The following is a 20,284-nucleotide window of genomic DNA, read 5'->3' on the forward strand; positions in this document are numbered from 1 at the left end:
CTATCTCTACAAATTTTGATAGCTTTATAAATAGTCAAACAAGACCATGTTTTCAGCAGCTGAGCAATTATATTGAATCAACAGATGATGATAGCAGAGAAGCAACCTGGGCTTGTCATCTTAGTATATTCATCTTGAAAATATTATTCTATTCTAAATCATAAATTCATGTAGAACTGAATGTAGAAATAGAGAAAACATTAAGTGACAGTTAGGTAAAGAGAAGAAAGAAGAAATGTTGACTGTTAGGAAGGATGGGGTCATTGTAGGTGGGATAGAGAACAGATAGTTCCAGTATCGCCTTTCATGACACAGAATAAACAGCAAAAAGGATAAATGGTAAACTTGGGCCTGGCATGAAGTGAACACAGAACAGTGATGTTAAGTCATTCATCCAAACTACCTGCTTTCTAAAACAGGAAAAATGATCATCAATGCACAGCAGTACGTTTTACTGAACTATGCGTGGGCATACATGTATGTAACTTGTTTTATTTGCTCAAATCCAGTAACCCTAAAAACAAGTTATAAATTGGTTTCAAATTTTGGAACAAGGTGAGTAAGTTTATGGGAGAGGGGATAAGTTGATTACATTGAACCCCAGTGTTTAAATAGTATTTATGACCCTGAAAGAATGATAGACAGAATTTGTATTCTGAATCTAAAGATGGGTGAAATGCCACTAAACAGCTAATGATTCTACCAGCCTGTCACGTTGAAAACAAGTAGTATATTGAAGTTGAGTCAAACAATTATACTCCTTTCTAATTGAATAACTAAATAATTTAATAATTAATATAGGGTTTACTCACAGTCTTGTCCAGCCAAAATTTTTTTGTTGTCAATAATTCTATTCTTGACTTTGTATTCATTTCCATTGGAAGAAAGAATGATACATTTGTTGTTTTAGAATTTGCTCTAAACTTTATAAAGTTTTTACCATAAGGCTTTATTTCAAAAGACTCATCATAATTGTCATACAACTTACTGTGTATAACTGCCATGTTCCAGTGTACCCCTAGAAAGTAAGAGAAAAAATTTGCTCATCAGTGAAAACAACATTTCAAAATTAATAATCATAAAACAATAATTGTCTAATAAGGAGAGTAGATTTAAAATGAAATTATTAGAATATGATTGAAAGCCATTTACTTTCTCTGCTCTTCCAATATAGATTAAGACACTTCTTTTCATTTGAAATTTATTTAGCTTATTTATGTATGAAATCAAACAAGGAGAAACTTTAAAAACTTCAAATAGTCATATATATATATTGTATGTATGCAGAGTATCTCCGGTAATTTAGCAGCAGATGTACTGTTAAAGTGCTTTTCAAATTATTTTAGCTATTACCTCTTTTCCTTTTCCTAATACTTCATAAATGCAGCCCACCCTTACTATGAGTCAATGTACCTCACTCCCCATTTTCAATATATGTGCATTAAGAACACGTGCTAGACAGAAACTGAGAGAAGCTCATCACCACTTGACAACCAGTGTTGGTTTGTTTACATTCCTGTAACTTAGCAGTTCTGCATAAGAGATTGATATAATAAGCACCAGTCTTTAAAAAAAGTAAGTACAGGGATCAATACATTTGATTAAATCCCTTCAAGGTAATGCCCCAGCATGGCCACAATCCAATGACTGAAACAAGTAACAAATAGAGGATATCTAAATATAAGATAAAGACCAAAATTTACTATATAAATGTATCAGTTGCCCTCACCCCTATTGCCTCTGATGTCTATATAAATATTTCCATTCCTCTCCTCACCTCAACACTGAGGTGGAGGTTATTGCCTATTTTGAGAATCATTGCACTTGAGTAACCAGAAGCAAGAACAGTTATGAAAACAAATACCTATGACAGGTGAGGAAAGTAATAAGAAATGACAGGTAATTAATGATTGCTACCTAGATGTATATAATCAGCTAAAGATTGTGCAAATGGACCAAAGTCGATAAGATGCATATTGCATGGAAAATACTCAGAGGATACATGTACACTGACAACAAAAGAGTTGATTTTAACATATGAGGTGGTATCAAAAAGTTCTTGGACTAGCTTTGTAGTGCACCAATAGATGCCAGTACATGTTTGTGTGCACAGTGAGAGCTAGCAGTGACCTTCATGAGGCAGTGTGTTGAGTAATATCGGTGTGTTTACTTTGCAAGTTGTGAAATTTGTGTTTTTATGGTCACTTGTATGCTGTAGTGTGTGATTTTGTCATGGATAGAAACAAAGAGCCAACAAGAAATTTATGTTAAACTTGAGAAGTCTATTATAGTCCCTGAAAGATGGTGTGCGATCTGGAAAATCTGCCATGTGTGTCATCCCCTGAAATATGGTATTGTGCATCAAGAGTTCATTCCCCCAGGGTTAGACCTTCAATTGAGAGTTCTACTGTGGCATTTTGAAATGTTTGAGGGAAGACATTCATTGAAAGCAACTGGATCTGTGGAGCACAAAGAATTGGATTCTTCACAACAACAATCTCTCTTCACTCGTGAGTTTCTTGCTAAAAACAACAACATATTGCTTTGAAACCTACCCTATTCACCAGATTTAGCACCTACAGATTTCCATCTCTTCCTCAAGATGAAACTGCAGCTCAAAGGTCACCGTTTTAACATTATGATTTGAAGGGATAGAATACATATGTATAAAAAAGTTCCCAGACTAGCTCTGTAGTCTGCTAAGAGATAGCAGCACATGTTTGTGTGTGCAGTGACACCTAGAAGCGACCTTCATGGGATGGTATACCAAGTGACATCACTGTGTTTACTTTGCACGCTGTGCAATTTTTGTTTTTGTGATTATGTGTATACTGTAGTCTGTGATTTTGTCATGGACAGAAACAAAGAGCCAACATGAAATTTAGCATTAAACTTGGGAAGTCTGCCTCGGAAACATTGAGCATGCTTTGGTAAACTTATGGTAATGAGGTAATAGGTCATACATGTTTTGAGTGGTATAGGTGCTTCAAAAGCAGAACATCCCTAGAAGACAAGCAACCTGGAAGACCTGCCATGAACATCTCCCCTGGAAATGTGGAAGAAAATTCATCAGCTTGTACATGAGGATCGTCAGAGGACAACCAATAACATTTTGAAGCATTTGAGGGAGGACATTTGGCAAAAGTGACTGGACTTGTGAAGTACAAAGAAATGGATTCTACATGATGACAATGCACCCTGCCATCGAGCTCTCCTCGCTTGTGAGTTTGTCGCTAAAAACAGCAAGGTATTGCTTCCATATCTGCCATATTCACTAGATTTAGCATCTGCAGCCTTCAATCTCTTCCCCAAGATGAAAATGCAGCTCAAAGGTTACTGTTTTAGCACCATTATCAAGATCCACTGTAAATCGCAGAAGGTGCTTGACTCACTTATGGAAAACAACTTCCAGGCCAGATTCCAAAAATGGCAGGAATGCTGGGACCAGTCTGTTGCTGCACAAGGTGACCATTTCAAAGGTGATGATGTTTAAAAATAGGTAAATAAGTTATTTTTTATCAAATATAATTAGTGCTGGAACTTTTTGATACCACCTTGTATAATGACAAATTATATGATAGACATGAAAATGGTTGATGTCTTACGACAGGTCTTCCAAAATTTTATTAAACTGTAACCCCTTTCCTTTGATCAATCCCCTTTGCTATGATTCAGTGCTCCCTTGCTAAGATTTAACACTACCACCCTATTTTTAATGTACATATACTTAATATAAAGCCAGACTAATTAAGCTCCAAGTAGATTTATGGTCGAAGATGATGAACTTTTAGTACATCACTTCAGTCACACTTGGGTTCTTATTCATTGTGTCACATATATACTGATGTAGCTACCAGTTGAAATTTGTCTGCATATTCTCAATTCTAGTAGTAGTTTCTATATATTCACAAACTCATATGCTGTTTTCCCAGCAACATGCAAGTTTACATATGTCTAGTTATAAATGTGAATAAATTATGGGATTAACAAACAGCCATCATAGCTAGAACCAACAACATTCTAGTAAACAGATAGGTATGAAAATGTGTGCATATAAGTCAGGGCATTACATAATGCTACAAGTGCAGTAGCATGTATGGAAATATTCAAAATTTTGACAGTGTCTTTTAAACTGATTTTAAGGTTACTGTATATAATTTTCATGCCATAGACGGTATATAATCAGTTTTTTTAAATTATTCATTTAATTTCATAGTCTACTTTTATTGTTTATTTGTTCTTGTTATTGTCATCATTACGACTGTGAATAACAAGCACTTTCTAATAATTACATATCTAAAATTATTTTAAAGTTTAATATTCAAATATGAAACAAAGACTAAAAATCTATAAAAATGTATCTATTGCTCCTTCTTATTGTCCCCTTGCCCCAGTGGCCATATAAATTTTCACACACTTCAAGGTCAGTATCACCTACTTTGTGAAAAACTGCCTCATTGTATTGAAACACAGGTGGTGAATGCAGAAGATTTTTAAAGAGTAGAATGCTAACATTTACTCAGAAATGTTTCCATTAAACAGGAATTTCTTGTGCAACATTTACAATAATTTTATTATTATATATCATTATATATATAATAAAAAAGATTGGAAATAAAAATAAAGCATATAGGAAGGATAAATTGTGCAGGAATATGAAAGTATTAAATTAACTGGACAGTCAAAATGATAATGTCTACAGATTAATCTGTTCTTAAGGACATTCTTCTTATATAGAGAAAATAGTTATAAATAATTTTAACCATTGTAATTTATAGATTTAAAGAACAAAACTTTTGTCAACTGGTTAATCAGGCTGGAGTAAGCTTTTCTATGCTGATCATGTCTGACGGATTGAAATATGTTCATAGTTATCCTTTGCTTCAATTTTGAATCCTGCTCCTGTATCATGTAAATTAACTCTGAGTATTTCATTTTTCATTTTATCTAGTTTCAGCTCATGAGCTGTGGCCATGCTGGGGCACCGCCAGTCTAATTGTTTGAAATTATTTCCCCTGTTCTTTGAATCTTACTAAAAATTACTACAGAATTTTGTTTCTATCTTTAGTTTAGAGTGAAATTTTCTCTTAATTTAGAATTTTTGTATATAGAATTCAGTATGTCATCTTCATAATTTATTTTATATAAATCCATGCCATGGGTCCATTTGAGTTATCAACCTTAGCTCATATTTTTTATTTAACTATACAAAATATACCAGCCTAAATTTGCTTGTAACTATTTTTTACATGTAAAAAACATTGTAACTTGGAGTAACTAAACTATACTGATGTCTAATGAGGTGTAACAGACAGAAACATACTCATAGTTGCACCTCCTGCCTGCAAATTACTTTGAAAAATTAATTCTAAATTTTTTTAAATTATCTCCTCTTTTCCTTGAGAGTTGCCAACAATTGCAACTAGATTTTTATTTTCTTTCCCTACATAAAAAGGAAATTTCAATTAATTAAGAATCTTTTGTATGCAACAACCCTTAGATTATACTATTTTTTTAACTCAGAACAATGTTACTGCTTTAGCCGTTTTAGAAAATATTATTTTTATATCCATTTTCATGCATCAACACTGTTTGGAAAAGTTGTTGAAAATTTCACTAATGACATGATTGACTGGAGATATTGATTTTACAGCTGTTTGTCGTTCTTATTACTGACTACACAACCGTGGATTGAACCACTAAATGTAGAATAATGTGTCTTTCCTAGGGATTGAATAGCAACAATAAAATTTGAACTGATAATACTGATCATTGTTGTTGAGCATATTAATCTTATAATTATTATGCTTCTTTGTGTGTGTGTGTGTGTGTGTGTGTGTGTGTGTTTTGTATACAAATGAAATGTATTTCTCAAGGATTTTTATAATGAATGCAAGAAAAAGAAAGAAAAAAAAAAGAAAAGAATAAAGATCATTTCTAAAGGAAAATCTTACATTTTTTTAATTCAGGATGAGCTGTTGAACAATTTGCCTGGCATTTAGCAACATACATTTCTTGAAGATAGTGATTTTGAACAAACGCCTAAAACAGAATGATTCAGCAATATTAACAACAGAGCAATATTCAAAACAATTTGATGATGATGATAACAATAGTGATGATAATCACTAGGCTATTGATGACAATAGTAGTAAAACGCTTACAGTGTACAGCTAGTACTCTGTTTCCAAGACTGGTTTGAAGTTGTGTATACATATAAACACTCACCCATTCCTGCACCTATATGTATACATACATGTGTGTGTGTATATATATATATATATATATATATATATATACAATAGGAAAGAGTTTAGCCACTGTGGTCGTAAGAGACATGTTCTGTAAGTGCTCCAATTGATAAGCCACGAGGATCCAAGATTACAATGGATGCCAGAGCTAGGGATCCATAGCCTACTTCTGAGTCAGAGGATATGAATTAAACTGCTAGATCCCATTTTTTTCAACTGGATGCATTACTCAACCTGCTTTCTGAACTATGGACTTACCTGGTATTATAAGTATGGTGGTACACCTTCGCAGAAATATGGATAAACCCCCACACCCTCCGGAACAAGATGAACTATGAGCCTTGACCTTCATGCTTGTCTCTACATCAGATTTTCTATCTACACCTCCACACTGAAATTTCCTGCATATATATCTTGTCTCCAATGATGGAATACCCAGTATATGGAAATGCAGATCAATACATTATCTGGGATATCCTAGAAGCAGCTGTAAGACATTATTTACTTCAATACACCATTATAATAATTAAAATAATTTAATAATTTAAGTGATGTGATAAGCTTGTCCTGATTTGGCCTTGTTTTCCTCTTCTTTTAATATATGTGGTTGGCATTAGGAAGGGCATCCAGTTGTAGAAACTGTCAGACCAGACTGGAGCCTGGTGCAGCCACTAGCTCTCCAGACTTCAGTCAAACCATCCAACCCATGCTAGCATGGAAAACAGACGTTAACCGATGATGGTGATAGTGCACCGACCAGATCTGTGGCTGGTGTAAGGTCCCCTCTCGACCCAGAGTAACGTGGTGGTGGAACAAGGAGGTAGACAGGGCTATTAGACAAAAGAAACAGGCTTGGAAGGACTGGAAGAACGGTGGTAGCAGGGAATTGTACCAATGTGCCAGAAGGGAGGCTAGGTGACAGGTTTATTTAGCCAGAGGGGAAGCAGATAAGAAAAGATTTGCCAATGTTCTGCGCCGTGAGGACCAAAGACTCGAGGTATTTCGTGTTGCAAGACAGTGTAGGAGAGAAAATAGTGACGTCGTAGGAGAGAAATGTGTTCGCATGGATGATGATACGCTTGCACTAAATGAGGCTGCAAAGAAAGAGGTCTGGAGATGCCACTACGATAGATTGCTTAATAAAGAGAATGAATGGGAGAAAGAGAGCCTGCCGTATGTCAACCCAACAGAGGGACCAGCTATCCGAGTTGATAGTACCAGGGTACATAAAGCAATTAAGAGTATGAAGACAGGGAAAGCCCCCGGTCCATCAGGAATCACTGCAGAGATGCTCAAAATATCTGGCAGTGTTGGCTACAGCCTAGTCACCCGTATTACGAACCAGGTGTTACACGAAGGAGTCATACCCAATGACTGGTGTAGCAGCACCATAGTCAACTGCTACAAAGGTAAAGGTGACGCTTTAGATACAAATAATTACAGAGGCATCAAGCTGTTAGATCAGGTTATGAAAGTTACGGAGAGGGTCATAGCCCAACTAATTAGGGAGCGAATCAATTTAGATGAGATGCAGTTTGGGTTCGTGCCAGGTAAAAGCACTACTGATGCCATATTTCTAGTAAGACAGCTGCAGGAGAAATATCTAGCCAAGGATAAACCTCTGTACCTGGCTTTCATTGATATGGAGAAAGCCTTTGACAGGGTCCCCCGATCCCTTATCTGGTGGTCAATGAGGAAACTTGGGATAGAAGAATGGTTAGTGAGAGCTGTGCAAGCCATGTACAGAGATGCTGCCAGTAAGATGAGGGTTGGAAATGAGTACAGCAATGAATTCCGGGTGGAGGTAGGGGTCCACCAAGGTTCCGTCCTCAGCCCCCTCCTATTTATCATAGTCCTCCAGGCAATCACAGAGGAGTTCAAGACAGGTTGCCCCTGGGAGCTCCTCTATGCTGATGACCTTGCACAAATTGCGGAGTCACTATCAGAACTAGAGGAGAAGTTTCAAGTGTGGAAGCAAGGTCTAGAATTGAAGGGCCTTAGAGTCAACCTAGCTAAAACCAAAATCCTAATAAGTAGGAAGGTAGATAAAACACAAACCCCTTCAGGTAGATGGCCCTGCTCAGTATGTAGAAAAGGAGTAGGTAGTAACTCTATAAGATGTACCCGGTGCAAGCTATGGACACATAAGAGGTGCAGCAATATCAAAGGCAGGTTAACTAGGAAATTAGTTTTTGTATGTAGCAGATGTTCAGGTGCAATAAAGACTGTAAACAAACAGGAAACAACTTCTATCTCATTCCAGGGTAAAAAACTAGAGGTAGTCGATAGCTTCCGCTATCTGGGCGACCAAGTTAGTAGTGGGGGTGGGTGCGCTGAAAGTGTAGCTGCTAGAATAAGAATAGCCTGGGCAAAGTTTAGAGAGCTCTTACCTCTGCTGGCGACAAAGGGACTCTCACTCAGAGTAAAAGGCAGACTGTATGACGCATGTGTACGAACAGCCATGCTACATGGCAGTGAAACATGGGCTGTAACTGCTGAGGACATGCGTAAGCTCGCAAGGAATGAAGCCAGTATGCTCCGTTGGATGTGTAATGTCAATGTGAATACCCGTCAGAGTGTAAGTATCTTGAAAGAAAAGCTGAACATCAGAAGCATCAGTTGTGGTGTGCAAGATAGACGATTGCGCTGGTATGGACATGTGGTGAGAATGGATGAGGATAGCTGCGTGAAAAAGTGCCACACCCTAACAGTTGAGGGAACCTGTGGAAGAGGTAGGCCCAGGAAAACTTGGGCTGAGGTGGTGAGGCAAGACCTTCGTACATTGGGCCTCACTGAGGCGATGACTACTGACCGAGACCTTTGGAGGTGTGCTGTGCGTGAGAAGACCCGGCAAGCCAAGTGAGATCGTTGCCAGTGCCCCTGGGCTAGCTCTTGTGCGGGTGGCACATAAGATGCACCATTTTGAGCGTGGCCATTGCCAGTACCACCTGACTGGCCTTCGTAGGATTTTCGAGCGAGATCGTTGCCAGTGCTCCTGGACTGGCTTGTGCGGGTGGCACATAAAAGACACCATTTCGAGCGTGGCCGTTGCCAGTACCGCCTGATTGGCCTTCATAGGATTTTCGAGCAAGATCGTTGCCAGTGTCCCTGGACTGGCTTGTGCGGGTGGCACATAAAAGACACCATTTCGAGTGTGGCCGTTGCCAGTATCGCCTGACTGGCCTTCGTGCGGGTGACACGTAAAAGCACCTACTACACTCTCTGAGTGGTTGGGGTTAGGAAGGGCATCCAGCTGTAGAAACTCTGCCAAATTTAGATTGGAGCTTGGTGTTGCCATCCGATTTCACCAGTCCTCAGTCAGATCGTCCAACACATGCTAGCATGGAAAGCGGACGTTAAATGATGATGATGATAATACGCATACATACATATACATGCATATATATGGTAGAAGACTCTCTTTAAAGAATAGAGCTGAATTTCATGTAGCCACCTGTTTGCAACTTTTCTCCTCCCCACCCCTTGTAGGGGGTATTACCCATTTTTCTGAGCTCTTTTCACAGCTATATGACGTTCGAAATTAGCATTAGTTTTTGTATGAAAAAAGGAAAAGGAAGGGAGACAGGCTTGTTTGTAGTTTGTGGAGAAAATTTTAAACTTGCTTGAAAAACCACATGGTCTTACCCCACAACTAAAAGACAGGAAGAACTATAAGAGAAGGCGAATAAGTACTGGGGGTGGGTAAAAGAAGAGAGAACTACCACTCAATCGTTCTAAAACTCCCAGAATAAAAACGTAAACACCTGAAAGACTTTCAGTCTATTTATTACAACAGAGGGTTTCTTTTCTCTGTCTCTATTACTTCAGTCTTTTTCTCTATGGTTAAGAGAGTAAAGGTGCATGGCTCAGTGGTTACGGGTATTCAGCCCACAATCGTAAAGCTATGAGTATGATCCCCTGCAGTGTTCTGTGTTCTTGAGCAAGGTATTCTAATTCACCTTGCTGCAGTTCACTCAGCTGGCAAAAATGAGTTGTAACTGTAATTCAAAGGAGTCAGCTTTGTCACATTCTGTGTGAGAGAGAGAGAGAGAGAGAGAGAGACGGATAGAAAACAGTGAAGGGGAGTATGTTTCTGTCTGTTACACCTCATTAGACATCTGTATAGCTTAGTTACTCCAAGTTACAATGATTTTTACATGTAAAAAAACAGTTACAAGTAATTTTATGCTGGTATATTTTTTATAATTAAATAAAATATATGAGCTAAGGTTGATAACTCAAATGGACCCATGGCATGGATTTATATAAAATAAATTATGAAGATGACATACTGAATTCTATATACAAAAATTCTAAATTAAGAGAAAATTTCACTCTAAACTAAAGACAGAAATAAAATTCTGTAGTAATTTTTAGTAAGATTCAAAGAAAAGGGGAAATAATTTCAAAAAATTAGACAAATACTCAAAGTTAATGTACATGATACAGGAGCAGGATTCAAAATTGAAGCAAAAGATAACTATGGACATATTTCAATCTATTAGACCTCATCAGCATAGAATAGTTTACTCCAACCTGACTCACCAGTTGACAGAAGTTTTATTTTTTAATTCATAAATTACAATGGTTAAAATTATTTATAACTATTTTCTCTATATTAGAAGAATGTCTTAAAGAACAGATTAGTCTGTAGATATTATCATTTTGACTGTCCAGTTAATTTAATACTATCAGTGATAGTAAGACAGAAGAATGGAAGACAGAAGCATGGAAGGCAAATGTTAAATGATGATAATGATGATCATGATGATATATATATATATATATATATATATATATATATATATATATATATATATATATATATATATATATATATATATATATATATATATATATATACACTTAAGTGGCAATATACTACACTTTATCGTGCAGTTACTGTTAATACTTCATTTAGAGAATTAACTTTGCTTGTTTTCACCTTTTCGACATCAGTGAAGAATTTCACTTGAAAAGAAGATATAAGATTGCCAGGTTTTTGTCTCTCTCACCAAGGTCAGCGGCTATCGGACGCCGACGAAGGGAAATAACCCTGAAATCCGGATCCGTTCGTGCTGCAGATGTTGGTGAGAGGGATAACTACCCTTGGCAAACAGGACACAGTTGTGTGTCGATAAGCCAGCTGGAGGAGATGTCCTCCTGGGGCTAAAAGCAACAGTAACATCCACCCCTAGGGGTCAGCCACACTTAAGTGGCAATATACTACACTTTATCGTGCAGTTACTGTTAATACTTCATTTAGAGAATTAACTTTGCTTATATATATATATATATATATATATGATATATATATATTCTTCTCTGGTCTTCTAACTTATTAATTTGATACTTATTGTTTACATCAGTATTTATTGCATAGTTCAGAGGCAGACAAATGAAAAGAGCCTTAAGTTCAATTCCTTATAGATGAATATTTTCAAGTTCTTTGCATCCAAGTTTATGTTCAAATATATAGAATGTATACTAAGGAAGCCAAGTGTGACATAAATCTTGCCTTCCTGAGACAGCTGTCAAGTGAAGACATTACAAATTTTTTTACATTTTTCCTTCTTTTCAGAATGAATGCTATGTCATTGCTGTAATTAAATACCTGTTTAAGTTTTTTTCTTTTAAAATAGAATGATTTTTGATGACATGGGTATATTAGTATATTTGTGTGTGTGTTTTAATTTACTTACCTCATAGACCATAGGGTGAGGAAGCTGAATATATCTTGGCTTTTCTGCAATACCTAATTTAAATGTTGTTTCAAAGCATCTGGGATCCTTTGAAGCTGCTATTGCCTTCTTTCGTCCCTTGTTAAAAATAATGTAAACTGAAGTGCGGTTAACCTGAGGATAACAAGCTTTTACATCCCATATTGTGGCATGAGTGTCTGGCAAATAGAAAAAAGGGAAACAAATTTATCAATTTAACTTTGTAATATTTAAAACATTTAAAGACTTTTACAGAGTGGAAAGTTAGTCTACTTTTCTATTCTAGTATTCTGTGGCCAGGCTGGTACACCATTATAATAATGCAATGGAAACTAGTACAGAACATTGAAATTGTTTTGAAAAGAATATGAGAACATGAATAATCATGTGAATTTGAATTATTTACTCATTTTGTCTAAAGAAATGTTGTTGTTTTTTTACATGTTTTGTTCATGAATCAGACTTAAATTTGAATCTAATTCTTTTTTTTTTAACAACATCCGCTCTAATTTCATTACAGAGTGGTTGATGTTAAAGTAGTAGAAAAAATTACTTAATCACTATGACCAAAGTTATTTCTACCATTGTCTTCTACATTTCAATATTCTTTCCATCAATGCTAAAATGCAAAAGAAAACAAAAAAGGAAGTTAGAATGCTCTCAACAAAAGAACAATTTCTCAAATGAAACTTCACCCCACTATCACCATCATTATTATTATCATCCTTGCCATCATCATCCTCATCACCACCACTTCCATCATCAACACCACCACCATCATCGATTTAATGTACACTTTTCCATGCTTGCATAGATTTTCTGAAGCAGATTTTATATGGTCATATGCCCTTCTTGTCACCAACCCTCCCGTTTTCATATATATATATATATATATATATATATATGGTCCTTTCTCTGTGTTTACTTGTCCTGTTTTCTATTTTTTCTCTCATTGTTTCTGTGTTTCCTGTTGTTGCACAGTTGGTGATGTCCTATACCCATATATGCATTATATATATATATATATATATAGGGAGAATTCACAAAGACAGGTGGTGTAGATAACAAACAGATGTATTAGTATAACGCTCGGGAAGTGAAAAAATCTTTAACGTTTCGAGCCTACGCTCTTCCACAGAAAGGAACACAGAAAGAAACAAGGAGAGAAAATAAAGAATGTGTAGTGGCTAGTGATTAGTTATTATTTTTTAATTGAATGCCACACATCCATTTCCAAGTAAGTTCATTTTCACCCTTTTGATGAGCCTCTACTCTATACTGTTTTCATTCTCCATCCTTTTCTAATTCCCTTTTTCTCCTCCTCCCTCTTTCACCATTGTCTATCTCTCTGTCTCTCTCTCTCCCTCTTTTGCTTTTTCTCCCTCTTGTTGCTCACATGTAACTATTGTCCACCTTTCTTTTCCTCACATAACCATTCTTTTCTACTCTAGGTACAAGGCCCGAAATTTCTGGAGGAGGGGCCCAGGTGATTAGATCAACCCAGTACACAACTGGTACTTAATTTATCGACCCTGAAAGGATGAAAGGCAAGGTCGACCTCGGCAGAATTTGAACTAGTTTCAGAATTTATTGCTCTTCATCAGTCTGGAGTAGCACAAACATTCAAAAGAATGGGCTTTCTTTTCTCTCTCCTCTTTCTTTTTGGTCTTTTTAAAGAAAAATATTTCTCCCGGTGTTCAATATTTTCTTCTCGTTCTGGGCTAACAACCCTCCATGTTTGTTTTCATTCAGTTTCCTAGTATGTCTCCAGTGTCCAGTTTTTGTTCCCAACTTTGATCCACTCCCCATAAATCCTAAATTTTATTTTAGAATTTATGGGAGCAACCCTCTTTGATGACCCATATTGTCCTTCATTGCTTGAGTGAGGATTAGAAAGACAGCCGACAACTGATGAAGGGTCCTTTCTCTGTGTTTACTAGTCCTGTTTTATATTTTTTTCTCTCATTTACGTATTTCATGTTGCACAGTTGGTGACATCCTGAACCCATATATGCATATACATATATATATATATATATATATATATATATATATATATATGCGAGTAAAAATAAATACAAAAAAGGTGGTTTTTCTGTATGATTGTGTATAGAGGAATATATTATTTTGTTTAAAAGAGTTCCAACACTGTCTGTTTTTTATGTTTTATTTATATTCCTGCAGAACCAATGTGGGGTATAGAATATGGAATATACAATATATAATATAATATACAATATATAATATAAAATAAAATAAAATAAAAATGGATGGCACCATGAAAGAAAGTATTGAATGTAGATGAAATATTGAGTGTTCAATATAAAGGATCAAATATATAAATATATAAATATAAATATATAAAGGCGACTCGAGTTTCAGGGCTATTTCCCTTCGTCATGGCCGGTATGACAGACTTTAACATGCATATATAAATATATACATATATATGTGTATATATATATATTATTTATTATTATTATTTAATTGAACACAACGCATCCATTCCAAGTAAGTATATATATATATATATAAGAATTTAAGGATTGGAGAAAACGCATGTTATAATTGCATACTTTATTCCTACATATGTTTCAAAGGATTACAACCTGTGTGATCCATAGGGATCTTTGATATTAAAATTGTAACCTTCTCATCAGGGAAAGCATGGGAATCATCTTAAACGTAAGACATTATGCGTTTTCTCCAATCCTTAAATTCTTAAATATGCTCAAATACCCAAAATTTCAAGGAGTTCCTGCCTTAAAAACAGGAGCTAACCACAGTTATTTTGTGTTCTTTGCTACATTGGTTTCTATTAACCCATTTATTCTATCAGAAGAATTTTTATTCATTAAGATAGAAGAAATACACATAATTATATATATATATATATATATATATATATATACATATACATATAGTGAAAAGTATTAAAGGTTTCTGTACAGGTGTTATATTAAGAGAATTAAGGTAATATTTTATGACAAAATAAAGAATTAAAGAGGTAAAAACAGGTGTAATATTTAAATCTATCAAGGCAGCAAACAGGCAGAAATGTTAGCATGCCAGGCAAAATGCTTAGCAGTATTTCGTCTGTCTTTATGTTCTGAGTTCAAATTCCACTGAGGTCTACCTTGCCTTTCATCCTTTCGGGGCCGATAAATTAAGTACCAGTTGTGTACTAGGGATGATCTAATCAACTGGCCCCCTTCCCCCAAAATTTCAGGTCTTCTGTCTAGATTAGAAAAGAATATTTAAATCTATCCTGTGTTTTTTAACTTACATAACTGGTTTTATCTGCTGTAGTTGTGGATTTATAAAGTGAAAATAGTTATAGTGTTTGCAATATATAGGGTTAGAGTATTGTAGCTGGACACACAATTAGAGTAACAAGATAAAACACAAAATATGAAAGGATATGGCCTTTAGACAGTAACTTAAAGAAGGGTGCATTAGAAATTTGAGTGACAAGATAGGATTTTTAAATGAAAGACTGCCCTAGAGAGATTGATGGGTAGATACATGGAGAGAATCAGCAAGACAGGTTGATAGATTAATAATTATTCTTTCATGTAAGACAAGGAGTGGTTAGTTGAACTTTGGTTTCAGGCTGGTCAAAAATATTTCTAAGTGCCTGTTTTGGTAATCCATCTAGATTACTAGCAACAACAACCAAATAGCCCTTATGGTAAACAAAAAGACACAAACATACATACACACATTCATATTTACTCATACACACACACATACATATTTTTTCATACACACAAACACACACATATTAACTTGCATCCATGCACACAAGAGTTAATGGTAGATTGTATACATCCCAAAACTATGTGAATGTGTGCTTGTATGTCCCCATAGGAGTGTATCCTAAGTTGCCTGAAACTGTTTGTCAATCATTCCAGCAAGGCTGGAATTTCATAAAGAATTTTCTTCCTTTATTTATTCATAGATGTTACATGGTAGAATCTGAGCATTTGTAAAATGGAAACATCTTTAAATTGGGTGGTTCCATTTCAGTATAAGTTGCTATGTGTTCCTGTTTTTTTTCTTTTTTTTTTCATTATTTGTTGCTTATGCATCATTAAGCGTCTGCAAAGTGATAATCCCTTCTGTCTGATGCAGTTTCTACAGTATGTTATGGCATAAATTGAGTTTTAGAAGTTGCAAGAGAAATTTTCTTTTATTTTGAAGACATGTCTGTGCTTAAATTTGAATTCCAAGCTGTCATTTAAGTACAGACATGTACCACAATTCAGGCTACCACATTTAGAAACCATGGGGTTGGGCAATTTGGTGGAGGAGCTTTGCTGAAGTTAGAATATTCATGTAAGTCTTTGGTTACCTTTTGTTTTCAATGACAAATTGATTTTCTAGTAATTTTTCCATTTTTTGATTTTCAAGCAGAATAGGTTTGTTGCTTCATATATAGTTAAATATTTCATAATTTCTTGGTTTAAAAGTAGAGACCTAAAGTAAAACATTTTGTGGGGAGCTTTACTTTTTACTTCTCTAAGAAAATGGATATCTAAACATTTTTACTCTTTCTATTCCTTTCACAATAAGATTGAGTGGAAATGCTCTTTCAATTAGTATTTCTTTCAGCTCTTCCTGTCTGTGTAAATGGCTCATGCTGCTTGACCACATGCCACATGGTCACAGCAGATGAGAAGGTATCTTACGTAAATAGAAACTGATTGGGATTCTGTTTAGCTGGTCACCCAAGAGGACCCAGAAATATGCTGATAGATGGTAAATAAAGCAACACACTTCAACAGCACTTGCCCTCACATTCAATCTGGCCTTCCAGACTTTGATCATCTTTTTTTAACATTTGACACAATCGTGCAAATCCTTTCTGCTAAGTTGAAGGGAGTGTTTGTTTTTTTATATGTTTAGAATGAAAGGATGTAAAAAGAGGATATTGTTTGGAATTCATGGTTTTTGTAAAATTTTACCATTTTACAAATGTTCAAACTCTACCACAGAACAATGCAAAATGAATAAAACAGACAATTTATTACAAAATATAAACACTTCTTGAATGGATGACAAACAATTTCTTGGACTTGGATGTGTGATTTCAGACACACTTCCATAGACTCACACACCCATATTCATATAGCATTTAGATATATATACAGTATACCATTAACCTGTGTGTGTGTGTGTGTATATGCAACTTAATATGTATGTGTGTATGTATAACTATGTATGTGTCTGTATTTATTATAAGGACTATTTAGTTTGTTTTTTTTCCGTTTTTTTAAATTTATTTATTTTTTGCTCAGTAATCTTGATGAAATGTCAAATTAGGCACTTGAATATTTTTGACCAGCCTTAAATCAAAGTTCAACTAACCGATCCTTTTTTTTTTTTTTTTGTGAAAGAATAATAATTTATCTATCTACCTATCTAGCTGATTCCATCCATGAATCTGCCTATCAATCTCTCTAGGCCAGTCTTTTGTTTAAAGTTTCTATTTTTCCTATCTCCACACTGCCTGTCTTACTGTTTAAAAGCTACATCCTTTCATTGTTTGTCTTATAACCTGATACACTAGTTTTGTGTCCAGTTACAAAACCTCCAAACCTATATATTGCAACCTCTATAACTATTTTTATTTGATGGATGAATAGATTTAAATGATAAATCCAAATCTTGACTGCCTCCTTTTATCAGAACAAATGCTATGTTATTAAATACCAGTTTAAGCTTGTTTCTTTCAAAAATACATAAATATATATATCAATATATATACAGATATAGATATATATTGGAGCCTAATGAGCCATGTATGAGGCTAAGCACATTACAGATGTGAAACCATTCATCACTCTATGACTGGCCATATAATTAACTTCCTGTAAATATATGTGTGTCTGTGTGCACGTGGGCACACATGCATGTACAGTGATGTTATTTATATACAGTGCACGTAAAAGCACCCACTACACTCTCTGAGTGGTTGGCGTTAGGAAGGGCATCCAGCTGTAGAAACTCTGCTAAATCAGATTGGAGCCTGGTGTAGTCATCTGGTTTCACCAGTCCTCAGTCAAATCGTCCAACCCATGCTTGCATGGAAAGCGGATGTTAAACGATGATGATGATGATGAGTGCCATAAACGTTAATAAATGTGAGGAGAAAAGGAAGTTGGCATACTTGACTCCCCTCAAGGCAAAATGCTTTATACCAAAATAATTTTTGTAAATTAAACAATTTAAAAAAAAAGGAAAGAGAGAAACAAGAAATAGAGGATGATTTACATTTATTTTATTTTATTTATTTATTTATTTATTTAGTGGTGAATGCTTTATGATCTTTCATACTACCAAGTTTAGTGTGAGCAAGAGAAGAAATTTATTCTCTGACCAGACACCTGGACCAAAGTCCTTGCAAAAGAAAGCACTTTTGTTTTAAAAGTACCCAAGGACCATTTGGTGACATTAACGTGAGAGGAGGATGAAGTCTGTCATAGAAATGCTCCCTCTGATGGATTCCTACTCTGTGTCTCTCTACCAATTATGATGTTTTAACTGAGATCACTTTCACATTTATGTTACTATATTTATGTTACCTTTGTCTAATTATATTGAAATTAATGAAGAATTCAGTAAAAGTATGTAGTTATTTTCAAGCTTATGTTTAAAACTCAAATTAACATGAAATTTAGATGCCAGGTTTTAATTTTAAGTACTTTAAAACAAGTAGTTACTATCATATAATCAGGTGCAATCTCAGGTGGTTTGGTATTAAGAAGGTTTCAACCAAGTAATAGATGAAGTCCACCACCCAAGAACAGGAACAAAAATGGACTCTACAAGCAGCTTCTACAAATCTCCCCATATGAAGTTCCACTCAACAGTCTTTAGTCAACATGAGACTATTGTGCAAGACAGTAATCCAAGGTACCATACAACAGAAACTGTCCTGAAAACAAACTTTTTAATCAAACACAGCCATGATTGCACAAATAAATATAAAAAACAAACAGGACTTACTTGTAAAATGGAGTAATATGAAGACTAACATACTTGAAAATGATAGCAGTAACATGGTGGTAGACGGAATGAAGTGAGTAATCTTAACAAATAGTAGTTTTCCTTTTATTTCTTTTAAGATCTTTTGTAAACAAAGTTGATTAGAATTTCTATATCAAATGTTCTTAAATATGAGCATTATTAATTTCTTTACTTTCATCTGTGAACTGTATTTACAAACTGTAAAGGAGAAAACAGAATAAATTATAGTTTTTTGTCAGTTGATATTTCAATCCTATAATCCTTTCTAATATAGACACATATCCTGAAATTTTGGTGGAAGGGACTACTTGATTACATCGACCCCTGTGCACTATTGGTAGTTATTGTATTAACCCCAAAAGAATGAAAGGTACAGTTGACCTCGGCAGAATTTGAACTTGGACTGTAAGGGACTGGAAAAAATGCTTGGTGGTATTTTGTCCAACATGCTAACAATTCTGCCTGCTCACTGCCCTTCTAAACCTTATATTTTATTCTTGGCACTTTAAATTATTCCATGTTCATGTGTGTGTATAATGTATATATATATATATATATATATATATGTATATATGTTTGTATGTATGTATATGTGTGTGTGTGTGTGTGTGTGTGTGTGTGTGTGTAGTGAACCCTGGCGGCCAAGCAGGAAAGCAAAACGAAAAAGGGATTTAACAAGAGTAATCTCCCTCGACCTTCTAGAAAGTTCTCAAACATTCTAGAAGCTTCCGGTTGACGTGGAAGTCAGGAACTTTCGGTTCATCCCTTATATGAAGGAACAATTTCTAAATTCGTGCCATTCATTGCCGTTGATTCTTTGACATGCATTGAATCACGCCACTTGCTCACACACTCGCATGCACGTTCGTTTACCTTCTCGCTTTGAGACATGTGATTGTAAAAGAATATGTTCATGTGATGCTACAAGCTTTCCTTCAATTAACCGTATATGTTAACACATTACCTCCAGTAATAATATATGTTATGACTTATTACAAACATCTTGCAAATTCTTATTTCTTGTCATTTACGTACAAGATGGTGATCCCCACTTTCTCTCATGTTTATTAAATTATAGGATGTCACTTAACCAACATCACTATATATATATATATATATATATATATATATATATATATATATATATATATATAGTTGAAAAAAGATTGGACATTCATACGAATCGAATTTTTATATATAAAAGATGGAGATGGAAATCGCACAGAAGTAAATCAAAGACATTTCAATTTAAGAGTGAATTTAATAAAAATGATTTTATAA

General features: G+C 35.0%; 1 protein-coding gene across 4 annotated transcripts in view; it reads right to left on the reverse strand.

Moving 5' to 3' along the window:
* LOC106873066 (uncharacterized) overlaps positions 1–20,284 on the reverse strand; it is a 56,933-nt gene that overhangs the window by 15,313 nt on the left and 21,336 nt on the right. For 3 of the 4 annotated variants that reach the window (XM_089360982.1, XM_089360980.1, XM_089360981.1), the window contains exons 2-5: positions 18,983–19,201; positions 11,954–12,150; positions 5,955–6,042; positions 813–1,018 (exon numbers count right to left, since the gene is read on the reverse strand). In XM_089360982.1, the coding sequence (XP_089217108.1) occupies positions 813–1,018; positions 5,955–6,042; positions 11,954–12,150; positions 18,983–19,037 (546 nt within the window). In that variant the 5' untranslated portion in view covers positions 19,038–19,201. The remainder of the gene's footprint in view (positions 1–812; positions 1,019–5,954; positions 6,043–11,953; positions 12,151–18,982; positions 19,202–20,284) is intronic. The other variant, XM_089360983.1, reaches the window with a different exon arrangement.

Source organism: Octopus bimaculoides, chromosome 12 (genome assembly GCF_046866305.1).
Source record: "Octopus bimaculoides isolate indiv1 chromosome 12, ASM4686630v1, whole genome shotgun sequence".
NCBI lineage: Eukaryota > Metazoa > Mollusca > Cephalopoda > Octopoda > Octopodidae > Octopus > Octopus bimaculoides.